At 40.0% G+C, this 16,422-nt stretch overlaps 1 protein-coding gene across 1 annotated transcript in view; it reads right to left on the bottom strand.

The window, feature by feature from the left end:
- DOCK3 (dedicator of cytokinesis 3) overlaps positions 1-16,422 on the bottom strand; it is a 185,528-nt gene that overhangs the window by 81,305 nt on the left and 87,801 nt on the right. The window contains exons 10-12 of the mRNA XM_041426040.1: positions 11,241-11,322; positions 6,754-6,814; positions 4,580-4,727 (exon numbers count right to left, since the gene is read on the bottom strand). Of these exons, the coding sequence (XP_041281974.1) occupies positions 4,580-4,727; positions 6,754-6,814; positions 11,241-11,322 (291 nt within the window). The remainder of the gene's footprint in view (positions 1-4,579; positions 4,728-6,753; positions 6,815-11,240; positions 11,323-16,422) is intronic.

Raw genomic sequence — 16,422 nt, 5'->3', positions numbered from 1 at the left:
AAGAAAAGAACACTTATTCAAGTTAAATGCTTTCACTGAACCATCTTAGAACATGACAGCCAACTTTGCTGTAGTGATAATATGAAAACTTGTAGGGTTTGGATAAATGAGAGAAATCCCACATAAATCTTATTTATAAAAGTGGAAGGACACAAAATATTCCCTAATAATTATGTCCTTTCAATGGACACTTTGGAGCTGGTGATGACTCTTCTGTCATAAAAACCATTGTTCCACTCTTCAAATTATGACAGAATGAAGAAAGCTCTGGACATTCTATCTGGATTGTCATGTAGAAAATGAGGGTTACACTTCTGTTCAGGGTCCAAAGTACAACATGCAGGAACTGAAGTGCCTCTGAGACAGGAACCAAGGAAACCTGTCCCACATTGTGAGGCCACAGGCTACTGTCCCACAGGATGTGAAAGACCTCAGACTGGGGAGAAAAAGGCAGAGAATGAAGTGGCCTTCTTTATCAAGCTTTTACATGAAAGATGAACCATAAAATCTTCTCCCATGTGAAAAAATGGCACCCTTACCACAAACAGTGCTATTGGTTAAAAAAAGAAAGGAAAAGCAGTATGTTGCTGAAGTCTAACTACATTTTAAATACATCTGTGCTTTATTTAAATCACAATGGCAATATTCAATGATTCCCCACAAAGTCAGCAATTTTTAACTCAGCAGCAATAGTGAATCTCATTTCTCCTGAAGAGCAATTGGATTAAACAATTTAATTAAACTTCTGTCCTATTGACTCTTAAAGGTCAAAAAAAAAAGAAAAAAGCTAATACTCCAAGCTTTCAGCTCCTAGGAGTTTTGAGAAATAAAGCACTTTGTAAAACTTCTCCAAGGATATTACCATTTTATCCCTTTTTTGCTCCCCCCAAGAGTACAACATGTCAGCACAGCCAGGGTAAGACACACACCAGCTCCTGTGAAGACAGTGGGGATGTTTTTGTTTGCTGCATTATGTAACTGAAGAACAGCATGGCAGAAGGAATTCAGACTATCTACAAGCAGGAACTGGTAATTTCCTACAGCTTCAATATTGTAAAACCATGTGCTGTCAAGAATAATTAGGTAACCCCCAAAGCCTGTGATGGCACAATTACTGACACCCCCAAACTTCCTTAGAACAGCAAAAGGAACAGAGACAACTTGGAACAAATGAAACACACAGAACATTTCACTTGCTCTACTGCCCACCTCCTGTAAGTACTGTGTCCCTTCTGGGAGGAGACAGCAGTTCCCACACAGCCACACAAGGCAGATCAGCATGAAGTGACCTAGCAGAGCTTCACAGGATGGTAAATTGACTGTATTTGCACCCCCAAAACAATCCCTCAAAACCAAAACACAACAGAGCTAAGGCATTAATGGACGGTAGAAATGTCCTGCCAGTAATTGTGGTGTTGTGTGCTAATTCAGCTCACTCACCAAGAAATGATAAAAATTATCTTCACATTGTCAACACACTAGAAGTCATTTATCCTACTCCAAATAATATTCTCCTAAAAGTAGAGAGAGAACCTATAGCACAAACTCTATACCATCCTCCCTCCTCACAGTTACAAACAAATGTCTAACTTGTGGTGATTTTTTTAGTTGCCTATGGAGCAACTAAATAAAGTTGTTTCAGCCTCCAATGACTTATGCCTGCAAATTAGCCTGCAACCAAGTTATCCTAAAATCAACTGCAAAGGCAGCTTAAAGCCTTTTAAAAGTTTTGCACCAAGTGCCAGTGGAAGCTGCAATTTGCATTTCCTGAGAGCCAGGAAGGAAGATCTTCTCCCAGCTTTTACAGGCTGGCCTGGAAACACTTGGAATGTGTCTTACTGTGCTCACATTTTACTTGTCCAAATACCAAGTAGACAAAAGACTCTAATTCTCCTTTAAAAAAGAATTCACTCCTGAGCCATCCTTCACCTTTGAGGCTGGCTGGTTGTGCAGCAAATGCACATTTGGAATGTTTTCCATCCCAGTGTCAGCAGCCCCAGTGTCAGCAGTTGGGGACAGCAATGGGATGGGAGCTCTTGTCCAGCTGGGCAAACAGCAATGATGGAACAGCAAAAGGCAAAGACATTCAGGCATTAACGGGTATCAATTTCAAGATCTAGTGCTGGAGAAAGAGGGAAAAAAAGATTGAAAGAAAATAGGACAGGAAAAAAAACCCAGAAAAAGTGAATATGGAAGAGAAATGCATTAATTTTTCAGGGGAATTGTAAGATGAACACAAAGAGTAATGTTCAATGAGCAAAAAATTTCAGTAAAGATAAAAATTAATACAAAATATTAAGTCAAGTTACTTCAGAAAAAATTGACTGAGAATTTAACTTCCTTCTCACTTTTAAATTATTTTACATATATATTAAAAAGAATAATATAAGTAAACCTTTATGCTTTTGCATAATGAGCTTATAACTACAGCTGTGGTACTCTATCCTCTTAGGGAGATTTTAACATGACTGTGGGATTAACAAAGAGAAAAATCTCAATTGTGAGGAAAAAAATATTTTTCAGACATAAATCTTTAAGAATAATACGGCAAGCTGAGAAAGACTGGTGAAGCAAATTGATTTTTTTTCCCCTCCCATAAGCATTCTCTTGTGGATTCAGCAGAAGTCTCCATTTACAGACCATGTATTTGTTTCAGCCTTTGTTAGGTTTTCAGTCTTTCAAATTTTTTCCAGCTTCTCCCTGTGAAAAGCCTTTTCTAGCTGCCTCATTTGTGGCAGCTGTAAGCTTTAACCACATAGTGTATAAAAGGAATGCTTTTTACTGCTCCTTGAAAAGTACAAATACACCTCTCTCCTTACTTCATCTTTATGATGTTTAGGACTCGGCCTGAGGCATTTTAACAGTAATCAAAATGAGAGCAGCAGGTAAGAAAATCAGTTCAGGGCTGTTAAAGCACTCATATTCAACTTTAAACTTCCAAAAGACAAAACCCTGTCATTTCAATAGTAGCCAACAAACAGGAAAAGGGAGCTAAAGGAACGTGCAAAGAGAAGATGCAAGAGACAAACCTGTGACAACTCTGTCATGAAAGACCAATAGCTATCAAAGCTGCAAAGGGAGTGAGCTGGTGCCCCTCAGATATATCCCTGTTCCTCGCTGAATATTTGTGCTGGAGGTTTACACAGAACACTGCAAACAGCAGCAACATAAAAGAATGATGTACAAGCCTTACAGCAGCCCAGGAGAGTGATAATAGTGATAAAGAATTACAAACATCTGATTGCAGAGCTGAATTCAGCCAGGGGCACTCCCTGCCCACATGAGGAACAACTGGTGCAAATCTGCTGAGGAATTTGGGGAGAAACTGTTGGTGCTCTGGGTGCTGTGAAGGGAGTCCAGGTTAACAGAACACTGCAGATTAGCAGGAAGAAAAGGGAAGCTCTGTATCCTGTGATTTTTATTCCATCACTGTACCAAGACTTTGGGTTCCTCTAAAGGGCTGTGACTCCACTTGTCACTGACAAAGTCCAGTGTTTCAACAAGTTTTTTCTATTCTATTTTTCAGAAGCTAAAAAAGCATTAAATGGGCAACAAAACAGAAATCTAATAATCAGAATGTTCCATTTCTGTAAACATTCAAAATGTTGCAATTGCAATACATTAACACCATATCTACAAAGCCAATAGAACTGTACAGCCAAACTCCACTGCTCTGAGATAAGCTGAAACTGAATGTGACAAAAGGCCAAGACTGGCCAGATTCTACTGACAGAGAGAAGAAAGATGACCATTTTCTTTCCTATAATTTGACAATTTTTGCTAGAGTTTTCATAACTTTTTGCAAAAGAATGAAAGAGCTGACTCTGAGAGACTTTTGTTTGGACTTAAGAGATTTCAAATGTATGAAGAGACACCCAATAATCTTCAGTGAACAGTAAAAGACATTTTTTCATTTAGTTTCCCTTGAAGATCACATTTTCTGCTGCTGGATGCACTTCTCAAAGAATGACAAAGTTTCATAACCCACCAAATTATCTTATTACTCTCAGTAGTGGCCATAGACCACAAAGCAGTGTCAGCTGTGCCTCAGCCCATCTGCAAAGCTGATCTTGCCAGTATTTATCCTCACTGACAAGGGACTAAAATATTCTCTGCAGTCTCCAGACAGTTTGTCTGTGGCCTCTTTATTACAACCGTGAGACCATATTTCATAATAAGAATGTTAGTTCAAAGTTCAAAATCACAAATAACTGAAGACAGATTCCTGCTCAAAAAATGTTGATTTGTTTTGAGAATTTTGTCACACACTGTTGACTTCAGTTATTTTCTACTTTTTTTTGTTGGTTACCATGAGTGGTAAGGAATAGCAGATGAGGCATGAGTTATTATTCCCTTCATCAGATGAAATGCAGCACATTTCTTTGGGTTTGAGCTCAGCAGATTTTAAATAATTCACATTAATAAAAGAGCAGCTTTGCAAGTCACACAGATTTGGGCAATATTCAATAACTTCTGAAGCATTTCACACACCTGAAACATCTGTGGATAATATTCATTAGTTTTTATGAGCTGCTGGAATAATGAAGAAGCAAAAATCTTCCTTCTAGGAGTTACTCACGTGTAAACTTTGAGCACAAAGTCCTTCTCCTCCTTGATTTCCGAGATGGACTGGAGCACGTCCATGATGCTGAGCACCGCGCAGCCGTAGGGGCGCCGGTAGTGCAGATGGGGGGGGCCCTTCTTGGAGTCGTTGAGCAACATGCGGCCTGAAAGGAGGGAAACTCAAACATCAGCGATGGACACACAGCCACATCCTGCCTGCTGCGCTCATTACACCCAGGACTTTCAGCTCCAGGCTGCAGGTGACACTCCTGCCTGGCTCTGGAGGAGCTGGAATTGGTTTTGCCCTGGCCCAACGTGCTGGGCTGTGCTGGTGCCCAGGGAAGTGCTGGTGACAGCCCAGGGATGATGGGCAGGACTGGCACAGCACCAGGACTGCCTCTACAACTTCCACCTCTCCAGGAGCCTGGGGGGCAGGTCTGGGAGGGGACACAGCCAGGACAGCTGACCCACACTGGCCAAGGGATGTCACAGGCCACGTGTCCTCTGCTCAGCAACACAGCGGAAAGGAGGAGTGGGGACACTGCTCGCTGTGAGGTTTGGCTTTATACAGACTGAAGCCTGGCTTCCAGGGAAGTGGCTGGACATTGATGGCTGATGGAAAGTAGGGAATGAATCTTTTGCTTTCCTTTGCTTCTGCTCATGGCCTTTGCTTTATCAGACTATTTTTTTCTTCACCCATTAATTCTCTTCAATCTTATTTACTCCCCAGCCCCATCCTGCGGATGAGGGGAGAGACAGAGAGGCTTGGAGGGCACCTGGTGTCAACCCACCCCAGCTTTTCACTCAAACTTTTCAAACCCAGAGGTCCGTTTGAACCTACACCTCACTCAGCCAAAAACAGCCAAGGGCAAAGTGAAAAGCATCATGTCTGGCCAGCTTTGATTTGCAGCTCCATGACACATATTTGCATCCAGCTGGGCTGACTACAAATCATCTGTGGAGGAGCCAAGAATATGGCTGTACTCATCAGTCTGACCCACACAGAGATTCACTCTGCTCCTTCCATAGAGTGCACTATTTGCATAAATTCTCATGTTATTCAACCGCTTTAAGGGAATGTATTACATATTGTATATAATACTTGTAATATTATATATTGGTTGTCAATCATGTTTGGATGGATACTTCTTGGAGCACAGGAAAGAGAATTCTGAGGTACAAAGCTGCTCAGTGATTAACATCCTATTACTGAGGCAGTTTTTAAATAGAGCAAAAGATGCCAAGGCCAGAAAAATCACCGTGATAATCAAAGTGAACTTGTAACATCACACATAATAATTTGCCCAGCCCTTGCATCAAGGTTAATACAGCATCTTTCTACAGGCTTCATTTATCACCTCAAGTGATAACAGAGCAATTCTGACGTGTAGGCTCTTATGACACGGGAAGTCAGCTAATGAAACCCTAACCTCTCTGACATATTCGTGGCTCTGAAGGCACACTGCCATTCCAGCACAATACACAAGGCTCTGCTTGGAGTTGCTGCTCTTCAGAAAAGGTGCCTGTGGCTAGTAATGGGTGTGAGCAGTGACTGGGCTGGCAACAGGCTTAAAAACCCTTTCCTGGCAAACACTGGCCATTCCTCAGTCACCTGAAACACACGAATGGCACTGCACTTCTCACTTGTTTACAATAATACAGCTCAGGAATCTGTCTCTGCTGCTCCCACTATCCACTGTTAACATTTCAAGCCTAATATTTCCAATAAATTATACTTAACACAGGTAAAATATGTACTTGCACCACAGTAGATTCCTACAGCAGCAAACAAATCTTGACATATATTTGTCTAACAGCCTCTGATTTACTCGATGTGGATGGTCAGACATGCTGATGTGCTGCCCTGTAAACTAGCTATACCACCAGTATGAAGATCTCATTTGAGATTTTTAAACATTAAACAAAAAGCCTTTTTACTTTGTCCCTCTCCTGTAGACGTGGTGTTTAATCAAAAATTCTGTTTCAGACTCAGAAAAACAAAATCACTGTTAAACAGTCATCAGTAACTTTCTAACACTTAGCTCCATATGGTCTGAATGTCAATCAGTCTATGACTGAGTTTTCTAAATGTATAAATCATTATAAATTCAGCTAATTAAAACATACATTTAAAAATACTCTAAGAGCTCTGTTTATTACATATATTTCAAGCACAAAATCATACTGTACCTATTCGGATTACATGGGCAACTATGTACAAATCCCTCTTCATGTCCTTGCTGCTGAGATCCTGAAAGATTAGAAAAAAGAGACAATCCAACATAAGTGCCTGCAACTATAAATGTGGATGAAAACTCTGAAATCCACGTTACAGAAAAGCAGGCCAAGAGTTTTAAAAATGAGCTTCAAGAAAAAACAAACAACAGGAAAAGGAGAACCTACAGAAGAGCAAAAGGAAAGCTGAAATTAATGAAGACAAGTTAGTGTTATTAACTCTGAGAAAAATTTAAAAATAAATAAATAAAGAAAATATACATAGGACACTTTTCAGTAAAGCATTACTGCAGCACTTTGCATTCACATGTCAGAAGCCACCTTAACTGCAATTTCCTTGGTATGTTGTACTTTTCACTGATAACTTCATAAACTTGCTTCATAAGCAACTTCTGAGACATTCCTCCTACATTTTTTTTTTTTTTAGTTACAGGAAAGGTCTAAGAAACATTTCTTCCTAAAAACCAGTTTTCCCTATGCCAGTCACCTCCCAGACAAGACTTTAAACAGATACTGTGTACTGGGAGAATATTCATCCCTGTTTTACACTGATGTAAAAAGGCTCCTTGTGCTCTACAGTGACAGCTGCTGCCTCTTTCTCTATTGAGTGCTGCCATTTCACTGTCAGGTACTACTTACACAAAAATTAACTGCAACAGTCTCTGATTCAGATAAAATCTCGTGGTTTTCTTTAAAAAGCTCCTCAACTACTTGGTATTATAACCACTGTAAAAGGAAATAATGCTATTTTTATATAAAGAGGGGAAGAAATTGAAACTCTGGACATCGAAGATCTGTCATTCCTAATACTTAGAATTAAAACCTGCATTTTGCTGAAAGCTAAAACATAAACCTTGAATCACACAGGGAATTTCCTTCTCATGTGACTTGAGAACCCAAACCTCAATCAGGGAGATTATGATGGCAATGCAACTCCAGACTACAGTGCCACACAGCACAACAAAAGCTGGCACAGTGACTCAGAACTAGACATAAAGGGAATTCATACTAAGAAAAAGCTTCAAGCCCTTCCCAGTTGTGTTACATTGCTAAACTACAGCAGGCAAGTAATAAATTCATGGCTGTATCTCCTTGCTCTCTAAAAGCAGCTCTGTATTTCCCAGGGCAGCATATGCAGGGAGCTGCAGAGCCACTCTTTGGGATGCTGCTAACCAGCAGATCTGTCTCTCCAGAGCCAGAAAATGAAGCTACATAAACCATCCTTAGCATTCCTCCTCAGGCTCGATGTTGCTGCTACATCAAGAAGGGAACACACTTTCTAGGCTTTCTCCATCACCCAACATACCAGGGTAACATAAGGTAGCCTTTATCTTGCACGTCTTGGAGACATGAAGTTCCACACTAAAAGGGATTTGACATAGTTTTAATCTCAGAAATGCCTGACAAGACATTTCAAAAAGCAAAAAAACTTGGAGGTAATACTTAATGCTCTAGAGAGCAATAGATTCCTGAAAATATCTGTGCTTTGACAGGGGGAATTTTATTATACCATCAGATTACCAGTTCTAATTAACAGCAATTTAAAGAACTATTTTTTCAAAGGGCAGCTGTCAAAACATCAGAAAACGGCAGGGCATGAACATATTGATGGGTTCACACTTTAGTTGCTTTTCCAATTTCACAAATAAAGTGTCACAGGCAAAAGACAAAAAAATGAGGGCCCAGATGGCCTTGCATTTCAGTTTGTACAGCACAGGCTTTTTACAAGGCAAGAAATTCTTACTATGACATGGACCAAACAATCAAAAGCCCCAACCCTGTGAGGAAGTTTTCAGATGATTCCTCTGCAGAGAATCCATGTACAACTCCTAGAACTAGGAGAGGATAAACCACATTTACTGGTTATTCTTAGGACTACATCCACAGGGTGGATATTTGTGGGTATTTCCCATATCTTTCTGAGCTTCCCAAATGATACTGACTGATAGACAACATAGTTTCATTATAATTGTAACTGAATGGCTTTTTAGAAAATCACCCCTAAATTTTCCCATCTGTATTGGGTATGGAAGAGAGTTACTCTACAATGATGGTTAGTTCTTTACAATGCTGGTTTCTAGAAAGGTCTGCTTGTGTGTTAAAAAACCCAAACAGCATCATAACAACCCCCAACTCACTGGAATCAAGGATACCTGTCTGCCACTAATTAGTTCTTTAATCCCGCTGTCAACCTCATAGGCTACAGAGAATAAGGTATTTAACAAAAATAACAACCTTATACAGGGTAGTTACATTTTAATTCAGACCCAGGAATGTTTCTAACATGTGCACAGGCTGAGGTTTGCTTGAGTGAGCTTTGATCTCCAGAGCAAGCAGTTTCTCACCTCTGCTATGATATGACAGCAGAGGTAAAACCCAAGCCTGGGTAATTTTGATATCTTACACAAGGAGACAGCTGAACCCTTAGAAGTAACAGAGACAGCAGGAAAAGACAGGGATCCCTTGAATTATCTAAGATATGGGCTGCTTGCCTTAGGGGAAGATGAGAGTTTTAGAAAGATACTGTGGTGTGGTGAGGGAGGGCAAGGAAACACAAATAAAACAAATAGATAAATAGATTTAAAGTCAAGATGAACACAATCTCGGGAGAAGACCTGAAAATCACAGAACTCTCTTATCTTAGAAGCATTTCATAATTAAGAAATTATTATAAGATAGGACCACTGCAGATAAAATGGTTATCCAAAAAAGCAAATACTTATTGCTCCTTTACTACACACTTTGGCAAGTTCTTTGAACACATTGATGAAAAATACTGTTTTAGAAATGTAAGATCTTTTTGCACAGATAATTTTTCCAATTATAATTCTTGTTACGTAGCGTATACATTCATTAGAATTCTTGTTAGGTAGAATACACATTCTACACATTCTATAGCAGATGAGTGAGAGTCTAAGCACCTCCACCAGCCAGTGATGGAGTCTGAGCACCCTGGAGAGCTGAGACTGCAGCAGCTTTGGTATTTTTGCACAGTAATAGCAAAGGGAGCTCAGGAGGTATCACTGATCAGGATTGGGGCTGCACTGGCAAATGCCTGCAATCCCAGGGCTGCCTGCTCCTGGACTACACCGGCCCTACTCAGAATATGCAGCAGCTCCCTCCTGGAACTCTGTAATGGCCCTGGCTGTAATTCGTCATTATTTTTAAAGGCTGTAAAGACTGATTTGAAGATCACCAGAGCAAAACTGTTTCACACTGTTCACCACACAGAGAGAAACAGGACCATGACTCCAAGTCGTGTGGCATGGGTGAGGGTGAGGAAGGTGGATGCTGAAAATCTTACCCAAACTGATGAACCTCAGAGGCCAGAAAGTGCCGAAGTTGATACAAAGCCTTTGCTGCCTTTTGGGAATATTCCTTAGGGCAGCTCCTAAAGCTGCACTCCTGCCTTTCACCTGACTCAGCCTCAGTGCTGAACCTTAACTCCTGCCACCATCTCTCAGCAGGGCCAGGCTCTGGGTTTGAGTTACCATCTCTTGGGTGACACTGTCACCTTGCTCATGTTTATTCTGCTGGCAGCACCTCACCAATGGTACCAAAACCAGAACTGTTACTGATGTCAGCATCCAGGTCAGTGCTACTTTTGGACTGCAGCTCTCAGATCCAGATGGAGACAGAACAAAGCATCCTTACACCTGGATCTATTCTGTTCCCTAAGAGGAGGAATTCTGCTGCCTTCTTAAGGGAGAGAAGGGAGCAGTGCTGGGGACCTGGTTCAGTGTCCAGCCCTGCCTGACCTCAGAGAGTGTCACTGCCAGAACCAAAGCTCTGCCATCTTTCTTCTTCACTGAAGGTAAAAATACTTCTGCTACAGAGCTTCCAGCATGTGCACTAACTAAAGGTGAGTCACGATGGAAGGTGTTTATCACACTTGGGATCTGAGATTCCTTACAGTTATTCTGTAAGGAGTTGTTAAGTTTCAGTGCCTCTAGATTTTCATATTCTTTCTGAGAAGCAGCAGCAGATAAAATGATCGTCTGACACCTGATTCTGAGGGAATTTTAAACACAACTTAAGACCAGTGCAGGAGCGATTTCTGACAAGGGCATGTAGGGACAGGACAAGGGAAAACACTTGTCTGATTTTCATTCAGAGAAAACTGCCTTGTTTTATGTTCAGGCCCATCACAGCCTTTTCCTATGCTCTGTTATCAAAGAGCACAGCATAACCAATGAAAATATTCAAAATTTCACACTATCTGCAGGAACAAATGCAAGTACTTCAGAATATTCACTTAGACATAAAAGTAATTTAGAAGTATATTCACTTTCTATGTTAACATTTAGTCAAAACCATAACAAAACTTAGAAATTATTTCTCTTCTACTAGTTATATTGGAAAGGAAGAACTGGGTTTCCTTCCCCTCAGGAAAGCTCCAACCCCGCTTCTGTGAGGGAAGAAGAAAGGGAACAGACACGTACTGTGAAAAGTGCACACATTCGATCGATCTTCTCCGGATTCCTGGGACCTCCGTTCTTGTTTAACCTCACCATGAACCTCTCACTGAAAAACAAACAATGGTAAAAAAAACCAATCAGCTTTTCCTGTACATACTTCAACAGAAAAATACAGGTAGATTTGGGTTTCATTAAAAAAAACAGGCAGTGGTTTTTATAATTTCAAAGTCTATAAAACAGTATTCACTGGTCTATACAAAATTACATAGAATAGCACAGATTTCTAATAGTAAGTAGTCTGCATGTGAAAACATTGTGTTGATGCATATTCATGATGCAATAACATTAAAATAATGTGAGCATAAGAAGCACAGAACCTGTACACATTACAACTCCTCCAGGCAAAGGCTAAGGCAAATTTGCTGAGAGGTACACTGCTTTTGGTAAATCTGAGTTCATTAAAATCCACTCAAAAGTAGAAGTTACAAGAATACCAATTAAGCAATCTCCTTCAACATAGAGCATTTCTAGAAGAAGGCACTAATTCAAATACATTAAGATTCAATTGATATAACTCTTAGCAATCAAATTAAGCAGCCCTTTGATGAATAAAACCAGCACGTTTAGCCAGACTGCAAAATGAACAATACTCACAACGCATGGTAAGACATGGACATTACTTCATGGATATTACTCCTTAAGAGAGAGAATTTATGTGTAAAAATAAGTTTGATGAGCAATTTTTTCCCTAGTGTGCAACAGCCCCCTAAGTATTGACCACAGTTTTCTTCCTAGATTTTCACAGAAACAGAGTACACATCATTTAATCTTCCAGTAATCAAGAGCCTTTCAATCCTACCCAGTACAACTGCATCAACTCCAGCAACCTTCATTTGATACATTTGCCAGCATATTATCCACCCTTGGCCAGAAGCAAATGAAAGCACAGTGTTCACACTACCTCCTTTGGCAGCTTGCTCCAAGGGCCACTCATCCCTGCTGTTAAAGCACATGGATCATGGAAAATGCCTGATTTCAGTGCACAGCCACTGCTTTTTGTCACCCTTCTGCATTAAAGAGCCCTTTAGAGAAACCCATTTCTTGCAGGGCAGGGATAGCAGTGATATCCCCACACAAAAATAAGCAATTTAACACTCTTAAAAAATCCAAGAAAAAGTGCTGGAACCATTTTGTAGAACCGACCCACAGTGAAATTTTTCAACAGCAATTCAGGAACAGTTCTAAAGCTGTAGGATTGTAACAGTCTGGTACTGAGACCACCTGCACCATAAATACAAACACATCTGGGGGTTCCACACAAGTGAAGCCAAGCTCCTGATCAGCCTGTGATTTATTAGACATCACCTCTTGGCCCTTCCACACAGCTTTATGCTGTGAGTTCATGTGACCTGTCCATTATAAACACTGATATATTCTCAGAATTATTACTTTTGTTGAGTAATACTTTTTGTTTTCTCGAGCATGACCCATACATCTCATTATACACCTTTGCATGATAATTTATGTAAGTAAATGATGCCCAGCAATCCAGATGATCTCTCTCTGGCTGTTTCACTCTCCCTGTCACTCACTATTACTCCAATCTCCATGTATCCCACAACCCCATTCAGTTATAATTTTAATTAATTAGTTAGCAAGGATTATAACCTCAGAGACTGCTGAAATGCTACAAAGAAATCCGTAAGAAACAGATATTTGATGATTCTTTCGAGATGTCAGTAAGTTAAGAACTTTTTACCAAATACTTTAATGACATGGTAAAATCCATTCTTTCAGTAATTTTGTGATGTGTTAAGTGGAGAGCAGGACAATATTATACCTTCACAATACTACACTGACAGTCACATTACAACAACGTTACATCTTACAGCTACCTCTATCTACCTAACACATAAATCAATGTTACATACTGTATTTTAAATTTCCAGTAAGATGTAGTCTTGAACTTTCAAAACAGGGTTTTTTAGTTTGGTTTTTTTTAAATTTTATTATTATTTCAGCTCTAATGAGCATTTCATTTTCATACAGAAGCTGAATGCAATACTGTGTGCCACAAAATCCTGTGCAGACTGTCCCTTGGACAATGGCAGGGAAGGGGCTGCCAATTCTTTGAGCTGAGCTGCCTGCATGGATTTCATTCATTAACAAAAGATTGCTTAGTGTGCTTTTAAAGCACCCAGAGAGGGATATTTTGCAGATGCACTTGATGGTCTCTTGCAAGGTTTTCCTCCATTAATAAGTGGAAATCTTTTAAAATTTGAAATTCATCTTTTCCTTGTTAGAGCCAGAGAAAATCTGGTTCCTATATCTCTATTTCAGCGTTTTTCAAGAAATAAAGCAGCCACCATCCCTTTTACCTGCCTATTGATCACCTGTTCCCTTATTCCAGCACCAGTGCAGTAACAACCTTTACACTCCTTCCCTTAATTTAGAGTCCTCTTGAGTTTGTGGGAATAAATAATTAAAGGAACTTTGAGTCAACTGCAGCATTTGAGAACTGTGAAATAGGAAGAGGCATTTGGCCAAAGGAGATGCAAGCATAGGAGGCAGAGAGTGACAAGGCAGCAGTGCCCCAAAGGACCGAGCCAGTCCCAGTTCTCCCTCTTTTCCTTGCACCACACTTCTAAATTTGTGGATTTGTTTCTCATCTCCAGCATTCCTCTAATCTTTGATATTGCTACTGATCAAGAACAGTTTACTACTAGTCTGCTGTTCTTTTATGATCTTACTAAGGTCTCAGTGGTGCTGATACTGTCAGAGTCGCTGGAATAGGACTAGAACCTTTTTTACACTGGTGACCCACATTATGAACTAGTTAGTCAGCTGCTTCCCATTTTACAACTGCAAATTTATTTCTATGTCAAAGCAAATCTGGAAGAATAACCCTGTTTCCAATGACCTGAAAATCCACTGCCTTCATCTATCATTGCAGGTCTGTTTTTAGACAAAAATACACACATTTAGGGTCAAGAAACTTAATGGGAATTCAGTATCTTAATTTGTTCTTTAAGAGCTACGTGCTTGGAAAAAGTTGAGTCTCCAGTGTGTCTTTTCCTCAAGTTTATCTTCTGCACAAAGATGAGAGCATGCACAGAATCTAGGCAACAATAAGTCCAGTTTAGTAAGACTGAAATATGAAATCTGAATAAACTCCATGTGGAAATTAATTAAAATCCCAATAGGCATAACTGCCAAATGTGATGGAAATGAAGCATGAGAGGTACTGAGATGCAATTTACTGCTTGATCCTACTGCTGCCCAAAACCAAAAAAAGCCACAAAACACCCACAACTAAAATCAACAACCCAATAAAAGTTTTCAGCTGTTCTGAACATACACCAAAATCAGTTATTTTGCATAAAATTTGAGATAAATGCATCAAAACAGAGAAAAAAATGAACATTTTACCCTGCTGAGCTCAGACCCAGGAGGTGCCACATCAGAAGTAGTATCTTAAACAAAAGCTTATTTATCCCTCTTCCTCCTATATGCTATAAGTAACCTCCAATTACTCTAATTGCAGCATCTCCTCCTGTGCTAATTCACATCATAGTGAAACCACCTCTTGTGCAGCACTAAGCAGGGGTTTACAATCACTCTCATGATTAGCAATTGCTACAGCTACTCAAATACAAGAACCACTGCTCTGACAAGCAAAGTCAAACAGCTTCTTGTTTGTTCACTTGAAAAGGAGGAAAAATGAAAGGAGTGTAGTGTCTTACTTCTTGGCTTCCCCAAAGTGACTGAAAAGCAAAACCATACTGAACTCTGCAGAAAGGAAGGAAGCCATCACTGGTTTGGGATGTTACATTTTCAGCATGAAAAATGGGGCAAACAGGGATAAAATTTACTGTTGGTGAGCAGGAGTGGCACTGTGCCCCCAGGGAGCTTTTGTTGTCGAGGTTTGTTTGGGATGTTCTTCACACAATGTGTGAAGATGACAACAAAAGGAAAGGGCTGGCAAAGAGCTTGGGCTGGACTGGTGAGCCCCTCGTATTCATTCATGGGCACATTTCATTACTGGGGGTGCTTCAAGGCAAAAATCCTGACTGAGCATCAATTTGGAAATGTAGGTACAGCATTAATAGATGCATAATGCCAAAGTCGAGGCCTGTAGAGAGGCTGCAGACCAATTTTCTGTTTGAATTGGAGACTGGTGATAAAGAACATGGACTAAAAAAATTAATTCTTTAACAAAGTACAGGAGATTGGTTTTCCAAAGCAGGGACAGCAGCACATTAAGGCTTAAATCTCCTTAGGCAGAAACCTCGTATCTTATACCCTTCCCTTGCCTTAAAAAATGGTCCAGCAGCTATTTCTCCCAGAAACAAAACCTTCTTCACCCTCTCCATTCCAATGTGCCACTGAAAGGGAAAAGGTAGAAATATACAAATGCTCCCTATTTTTTCTTATTTTCCTAAGTGCTACTTATTTTCAGAGAAAACTGGGGGAACACTGAAAACTGCCATGATTATTAAAAACACCTCAGTCCTTTCTCAAAAACTGCATTTAATTGGGTTTTCAAAATTTAGCATGTGCCCAATCCCTTCTAAGAACACAGGTTATTTTAAAAATAAGTACTGGTCCATGAGACACATAGAAGTGCTCAGGGAAGGGATAACGTGGTAGTGGAAAAGATCATACGACGACTTGTATTTTACACTTTGATCTTCTCTTGGTGTCTCCCCAGGTTTCTTTCTGACACTTTCAGTATCAGGAAAAACCTTACCTGCATGCAAAATACCAACTCAGGAACAGCAATCTGAAAATGCTGCCACAGAAGCCAGAAGTTTGCAGGAATAAGCTACAAACACTTGCCTAGCCAGGAGAGTTTATCTCCCTTCAGTCCTACTGGTTAAAAAATAGATAAGAATGACACTATTTCATTTCTCCTCAGCCCTCCTCCCTGAAAAATGTCTAGTCTTTTCTTTAAAGAATGTTAACATGCCTGACAATAATTCTAGACTAACATTTGAGCTGGCATATGAGTAGCACAAACATTTGAAAATGCTACTGTAAAAGCACTGTATTTTGTCCCAGATAAACCTCAAGAACAAACTCCATACAGGCCATCCAGGAGAGATCTTGGGATGAGCTGGTCACTCTATGGCAGTTAAACCTTGCCAATAACTCCCTTCAAAATATCCAAGTCTTGTTGCACACCACATTTCAGGAAGTTTACTCA

The sequence above is a fragment of the Onychostruthus taczanowskii genome, unplaced genomic scaffold (assembly GCF_017590055.1).
Source record: "Onychostruthus taczanowskii isolate IOZ18803 unplaced genomic scaffold, ASM1759005v1 scaffold9, whole genome shotgun sequence".
NCBI classification, from domain to species: Eukaryota; Metazoa; Chordata; class Aves; order Passeriformes; family Passeridae; genus Onychostruthus; species Onychostruthus taczanowskii.
The sequence above is the reverse complement of the archived record's forward strand: the minus strand, read 5'-3'. Positions and strand labels throughout refer to the sequence as shown.